General features: G+C 53.8%; 1 protein-coding gene across 7 annotated transcripts in view; it reads right to left on the bottom strand.

Annotated features, from left to right (window-relative positions):
* Positions 1-129: 129 nt before the first annotated feature.
* Positions 130-7,643, bottom strand: part of LOC130520282 (glycosyltransferase-like domain-containing protein 1) — a 12,881-nt gene continuing 5,367 nt past the window's right edge. Inside the window, exons 1-7 of one of the 7 annotated variants that reach the window (XM_057023998.1) lie at positions 7,583-7,643; positions 6,870-7,480; positions 5,480-5,661; positions 5,208-5,375; positions 3,067-3,240; positions 904-987; positions 145-413 (exon numbers count right to left, since the gene is read on the bottom strand). The exon at positions 7,583-7,643 is cut by the window's right edge and continues 1,292 nt beyond it. In XM_057023998.1, the coding sequence (XP_056879978.1) occupies positions 356-413; positions 904-987; positions 3,067-3,240; positions 5,208-5,375; positions 5,480-5,661; positions 6,870-6,911 (708 nt within the window). In that variant the 5' untranslated portion in view covers positions 6,912-7,480; positions 7,583-7,643 and the 3' untranslated portion in view covers positions 145-355. The other 6 variants (XM_057023996.1, XM_057023994.1, XM_057023995.1 and 3 more) reach the window with 6 other exon arrangements.

The following is a 7,643-nucleotide window of genomic DNA, read 5'->3' as shown; positions in this document are numbered from 1 at the left end:
ACCCGAGAAGAGAAGGCCTGACAGAGTTAGTTATTATGGGATTAAAGGTATTCCAGATGTAAAACCAGAGGTCTGTTTGCTGCAGTTTCAATCAGGACGTCAATCCTCTGATCCTGATCAGCACAAAGCTTCTCTCTCGCTCTGACACGCACACACACACACACACACACACACACAGATTTAAGTTCAGCCCACCCCACCGGTGCTGCAGCATGTTCACCTGGAACAGCTGTTCAGCCCCCAGTGGAGCAGCAATAAGACGGAGCTGCTGTAATCTGAGGATCGGGGCCACACTCAGATTAAAACAAACAGACGATGAGCAGCTTCAATCACAGATTAACAGAAAGCCTCATTTCTATAATCCATCTGTGCTTTTGCTCAGTTCAGAACAGATTACAGCACCACTGCTGCTGCTGTAATTTGATATAGATCACACACACACACACACACACACACACACACACACACACACGGGGCGCCGTGGAACAATGTGAGAGTGTGAAAACAACAAAAGACTTCAAGCGCTGACTTTAGTCTGAAAGTCACAATGTGTCCAAAAGAAAATGGCGGCACGCTGACAGATGTCCTGTGAAGGTCCACCTGGGGATCATGTGACCTATTCACCTGGGGATCATGTGACCTATTCACCTGGGGATAATGTGACCTATTCACCTGGGGATCATGTGACCTATTCACCTGGGTTCATCATCTGTAAAATGCTTACACGTGTAATGGGGATCAACATTACATTCACACGTGATTTCACCTTTAACGGTGACAGGAAGTAACTTTACAACTGAAGCCTTTGAATAGATGCTAATATGCTCTGAAGCTATCAGCATCTCCCTCAACCCTTGGGAAGAACATTCAGCTTTTCAGATGACATGAAGACGTCAGACTCACCAGCGGTGAGGCCAAACGATGTGCAGAGGCTTCGAGAGCTCGGTGCTGCTTGCTTCACTGCTGGAGACACGTGGATCGGCCAACCTGGCAGCAGCATCAGAATAAAGCATCAAAGCATCAGAACATGGTGGCGCCGTCCATCAGAATAAAGCATCAAAGCATCAGAACATGGTGGCGCCGTCCATCAGAATAAAGCATCAAAGCATCAGAACATGGTGGCGCCGTCCATCAGAATAAAGCATCAAAGCATCAGAACATGGTGGCGCCGTCCATCAGAATAAAGCATCAAAGCATCAGAACATGGTGGCGCCGTCCATCAGAATAAAGCATCAAAGCATCAGAACATGGTGGCGCCGTCCATCAGAATAAAGCATCAAAGCATCAGAACATGGTGGCGCCGTCCATCAGAATAAAGCATCAAAGCATCAGAACATGGTGGCGCCGTCCATCAGAATAAAGCATCAAAGCATCAGAACATGGTGGCGCCGTCCATCAGAATAAAGCATCAAAGCATCAGAACATGGTGGCGCCGTCCATCAGAATAAAGCATCAAAGCATCAGAACATGGTGGCGCCGTCCATCAGAATAAAGCATCAAAGCATCAGAACATGGTGGCACCGTCCATCAGAATAAAGAGGTGACTCGGGCCCATCGTGTTCGACAGGTTAGGGTCTGTGTGTGTGTGTGGTGTGTGTGTGTGAGTGTGTGTGTGTGAGTGAGTGAGTGGTGTGTGCATGTGTATGTGTGTGTGAGTGCGTGTGTGTGTATGTGTTTGTGTGTGTGTGTGCGTGTTTGAGTGTTTGAGTGTGAGTGCGTGTGTGTGTATGTGACAGGAGGAGGATGGACAGACTGGTGAGGAGGGCCAGCTCTGTCCTGGGATGTCCCCTGGACAGGGACAGGAGGAGGATGGACAGACTGGTGAGGAGGGCCAGCTCTGTCCTGGGATGTCCCCTGGACAGGGACAGGAGGAGGATGGACAGACTGGTGAGGAGGGCCAGCTCTGTCCTGGGATGTCCCCTGGACAGGGACAGGAGGAGGATGGACAGACTGGTGGGGAGGGCCAGCTCTGTCCTGGGATGTCCCTGGACAGGGACAGGAGGAGGATGGACAGACTGGGGGGGAGGGCCAGCTCTGCCCTGGAATGTCCCCTGGACAGGGACAGGAGGAGGATGGACAGACTGGTGAGGAGGGCCAGCTCTGTCCTGGGATGTCCCCTGGACAGGGACAGGAGGAGGATGGACAGACTGGTGAGGAGGGCCAGCTCTGCCCTGGGATGTCCCTGGACAGGGACAGGAGCAGGATGGACAGACTGGTGAGGAGGGCCAGCTCTGTCCTGGGATGTCCCCTGGACAGGGACAGGAGGAGGATGGACAGACTGGTGAGGAGGGCCAGCTCTGCCCTGGGATGTCCCCTGGACAGGGACAGGAGGAGGATGGACAGACTGGTGGGGAGGGCCAGCTCTGCCCTGGGATGTCCCCTGGACAGGGACAGGAGGAGGATGGACAGACTGGTGGGGAGGGCCAGCTCTGTCCTGGGATGTCCCCTGGACAGGGACAGGAGGAGGATGGACAGACTGGTGGGGAGGGCCAGCTCTGTCCTGGGATGTCCCCTGGACAGGGACAGGAGGAGGATGGACAGACTGGTGAGGAGGGCCAGCTCTGTCCTGGGATGTCCCCTGGACAGGGACAGGAGGAGGATGGACAGACTGGTGGGGAGGGCCAGCTCTGTCCTGGGATGTCCCCTGGACTCAGTGAACACTGTCCCCAGCACCAGCGTCCCCGTCTCACCACGTGGTGCAGCGAGCTGCTCATTGAAGCCTGGTGTGGTCTGCTTACGGTGCTGCCTGAATCACATCCGGACACGTGCTGCCTTCCAGCAAAGATAGAAGTCTATTATATTAAATATTTATAGAATATTTTTCAGACGGCTCAGGCGTTGATTTGTACGGAAACCTAAACGCCTCACGGGGGTAGCAGGTGCTCGTGGTGGCTAACGTGGTGGAGCATCAAGTAAGGTGAGATGGGCTGCTCCGGATTTACCATAAGAAGTTTGAATATATCAACTGTCACATGACAATGTCACATGACAAGCAGGGCCAACTGTAAATATGCCTGACTCCAACGGTGCTGGACCATCCCCGAATGCTCAACTGGTGACACTGACCGGCTGATATCAGGGAAGTGGACCGGGTAGTACAGGACCAAACACTTTGGCCGGATCAGCAGGTCTACATCTCGCGGTCTGTGGTCTGGGATCTTCTTCATGAAGGACGGGATGGAAGACAGGAAGGACTCCATGTTGAAGGTGGAGTTAAACACCACAATGTCGGCCACCAGGCTGTCAACACACAAGAGCACAACGTGGGTCGGTGGTCTGAAGATCTTCAAATGAGAAAGCAACATTTTAGCACCTCAGCAGAGGTCAAAGGTTGGCATCAGAAAAAGGGTTCGGGTTAGCTAGCAAAGCTCAAGCAGAAACATCCACAGAGTTAAAACCTAGAATAAGACCAGAAGGTCAATAAATACGATGAAAAGAGGCAGTAGAATTAGAAAGGACAGGCCGACAAGCTCGGGTACAATGGTCAGGGTCAGGGTCAGGGTCAGGGTTAGGGTTAGGGTCAGGGTTAGGGTCAGGGTTAGGGTTAGGGTCAGGGTTAGGGTTAGGGTTAGGGTCAGGGTCAGGGTTAGGGTTAGGGTTAGGGTCAGGGTCAGGGTTAGGGTCAGGGTCAGGGTCAGGGTCAGGGTTAGGGTCAGGGTTAGGGAGAACAGAGGGTTAGGGTTAGGGTTAGGGTCAGGGTCAGGGTCAGGGTTAGGGTTAGGGTTAGGGAGAACAGAGGGTCAGGGTTAGGGTCAGGGTTAGGGTTAGGGTCAGGGTTAGGGTCAGGGTTAGGGTCAGGGTTAGGGTTAGGGTCAGGGTTAGGGTCAGGGTTAGGGTTAGGGTCAGGGTTAGGGTCAGGGTTAGGGTTAGGGTCAGGGTTAGGGTTAGGGTTAGGGTCAGGGTCAGGGTTAGGGTTAGGGGGGACAGAAGCCTGGAGCTGGAAACCACGTTGGGATTTGGCAGGTCAACACACTCACACACACACCTCACACACACGCCCTCACACACACAAAACCCTACATACACCCTCACACACACCCTCACACACACACACCCTCACACACACACACCCCACACAATACACCCTCACACACACGCCCACACACACACACCCTCACACACACGCCCTCACACACACATCCTCACACACCCTCACACACACACGTCCTCACACACACGCCCTCACACACACGCCCTCACACACACGCCCTCACACACACATCCTCACACACACGTCCTCACACACACGCCCTCACACACGCCCACACACACGTCCTCACACACGTCCTCACACACACACCCTCACACACACGCCCTCACACACACACCCTCACACACACCCTCACACACACACCCTCACACACACGCCCTCACACACACACCCTCACACACACACCCTCACACACGCCCACACATACGTCCTCACACACACACCTCACACACGCCCTCACACACACGCCCTCACACACACGCCCTCACACAAACACCCTCACACACACCCTCACACACACCCTCACAACACCACACACCACGTCGTCACACACACACCCTCACACACGCCCTCACACACGCCCTTACACACACCCTCACACACGCCCTCACACACACATCCTCACACACGCCCTCACACACGTCCTCACACACACGCCCTCACACACGCCCACACACACACCCTCACACACACGCCCTCACACACACACCCTCACACACACGCCCACACACACACACCCTCACACACGTCCTCACACACACGCCCTCACACACGCCCTCACACAACGCCTCACACACACGCCCTCACACACACACCCCACAACGAATCCTCACAAACCACACCCTCAAACACACACCTCACACACACCCTCACACACACACACCTCACACACACACACCCTCACACACACCCTCACACACACGCCCTCACACACGTCCTCACACACACGCCCTCACACACGCCCACAACACACCCTCACACAACACGCCCTCACACACACACCCTCACACACACGCCCACACACACGCCCTCACACACGCCCTCACACACACGCCCTCACACACACACCCTCACACACACACCCTCACACACGCATCCTCACACACACACCCTCACACACACACACCCTCACACACCCTCACACACACGCCCTCACACACAACATCATTTCCAGAAACAACTGCAACAGTAAGCTTGAGCTGCTCGCCGACGTTACCATGAAAGGACCTGGTTGTAGCCGTACTGAAAGTCCCGTTCCTTGTCTTGGCGGACAGGGTACACCAGCTGGTTCTCATGGAAATACAGAACCTTCTTCAGACGAGCCAGGTCTGGCCGAAGTGCCACCAGCTCACACAGGTTCAACACGGAGCTGCTGAAGAGCACTCTGGGAACAGAAACACAAAGGAGCTCAAACTTGGTCAGGCCACAGGTCAGTTCCCCCAAACATGGACCAGTGGAGATCCATCAGGGCCCCTGTGGGGGTCTCACCGGTAGGATGGACACATGGGGACGATCTGGCTGAGGAGCAGTGCGGCAGTTCTCGCCCTCCAGTGCCATTTCTTGGCGGGCAGCGTGATGACGGAGCAGCCGCTGATGTTGCGCTCCAGCAGGTCGATCAGCTGTTTGTGCGAGCCGCCGTAGAAGACCTCGACCAGCAGAACACGAGGACCCTGACACACGGAGACATTAGACTCGACCCACTTCCATCCTGGAGTTCATTTCTAAATGGGATAGACGTTGGAAATCGGACTGTTCCTATGCTCATTTGATGCAGGACGTGTTTTTGTGGCATGTTCCCACTCGTACGGTTCTAAAAGAAGGTTCTGGCTGAGGATCTGTCAGGTCAGGGTTAGGGTCAGGGTCAGGGTCAGGGTTACGGTTAGGGTCAGGGTAGGGTCAGGGTTAGGGTTAGGGTTAGGGTTAGGGTCAGGGTTAGGGTCAGGGTCAGGATCAGGATCAGGGTTAGGGTCAGGGTTAGGGTTAGGATCAGGATCAGGGTTAGGGTCAGGGTTAGGGTTAGGGTCAGGGTCAGGGTTAGGGTCAGGGTTAGGGTTAGGGTCAGGGTCAGGGTCAGGGTTAGGGTCCACTCAAAACACCAGGATCCTTTTCCTGCTTCGGACTGAGATGATGATTGTCAGGATGAAGCTAATAAGCGGCACCAAAACAACAGAACCCTTCAAATGGCCACTGAAGCAACTCCTCTAAATGGATTTGAAGGTGCAGCAGATGCTGGAGCAGCAACTTTGTTCTAGGAGTCTGAGGGTCGGGGGACGTTCCCACGCTGGAGTGGCTGAACCTGCAACAGGTCGTGCAGCTGTCCCACTCAAAATCATCCTCATCATCACCACCACCATCATCACCACCATCCTCCTCATCATCCTCCTCCTCATCACCATCACCATCATCCTCATCACCACCATCCTCCTCATCATCCTCCTCCTCATCACCATCATCCTCATCACCACCATCATCACCACCATCCTCCTCATCATCACCACCATCCTCCTCCTCATCCTCATCATCATCACCACCATCCTCCTCATCATCCTCCTCCTCATCACCATCATCCTCATCACCATCATCATCATCCTCCTCATCACCATCACCATCATCCTCCTCATCTTCTTCATCATCACCACCATCATCACCACCACAATAATGGTGATATTCCTGTTGTGCCCCCCCAGCAGGCTGAGGACAGTGGAAGTGTGACACGTGGTTCGGCAGGGCTGGAGGCCTCATCGATGATCTGACCAACACGAGAACACGAGCCCTGATAGACGCAGCGTTGACAAACCAGAAGACGAACCGTTGCGGGAGGACTTCCTGTTTACTGGGCACAGGCGTCGGAGCATCGCCACTCTGCTTCACAACATACCTGTGCATCACCTGGCTTCCATGTACTTCCACAACACCGCATGTGAACTTCCTCAGGTTTTGTTCAGGTGGGCGAATTTCGCCACTGACACTTGAGTTTACCAAGTTTCCGTAACTATCCACTGTAACCAAGTGGTGACCCCCCAAGGTGTCACCCACTGGTCTGTGAAGGCCACCAGGAAGCGAGGAGCTTGGTTTGGGTTTTTGAGTTTTTGGAGGCAGAAGAACCCGTGTTTGGATAAGAGGGCAGATGTAATGTTTGAAGATACTGTCGATCACGTCGAGCCACCATCCCAGTTTTTAATGGGTTCCCTTTTCAGTCCAGAAGACTTGGTCCATCTTTGATGGAGAGAAGATGGCTTTAGCTCCAACACACAACTGTGGGAGGCTGCTGCCTCCACAGCAGCAGCTCGTGTGTGTGTGAACGGAGGTCCGGATTGTTAAGGTGCTCCCCATGTCAGACCCAATATAAAGTCAGTGATCACAGTGGAAAATAAACACGACTTCAAATAAAAGCTGCAGATCAGAGCGTGTGGCCGTCTGGAAGTTCTTTCTTGGACGACTCAGTCCAGAAGATTCAACCGTGTCTCTGGACTCTCCACACAAACACACCTGACACACACGAAATATGAAAAATGAGCAGTTTTCTTAAACGGTGCGTGTGCACGTATGTGTGTGTGTGTGACATGAATGTGTATCTTCATCTGTAATGACCTGGAGGCGGAGCTTCCCCTCTGAATGGAGCGGCGTTGTTGACCACGGTGATTGTGGAGCG

Source organism: Takifugu flavidus, unplaced genomic scaffold (genome assembly GCF_003711565.1).
Source record: "Takifugu flavidus isolate HTHZ2018 unplaced genomic scaffold, ASM371156v2 ctg335, whole genome shotgun sequence".
NCBI classification, from domain to species: domain Eukaryota; kingdom Metazoa; phylum Chordata; class Actinopteri; order Tetraodontiformes; family Tetraodontidae; genus Takifugu; species Takifugu flavidus.
Note: the sequence above shows the minus strand (reverse complement) of the source record. Positions and strands in the feature narration are given on the sequence as shown.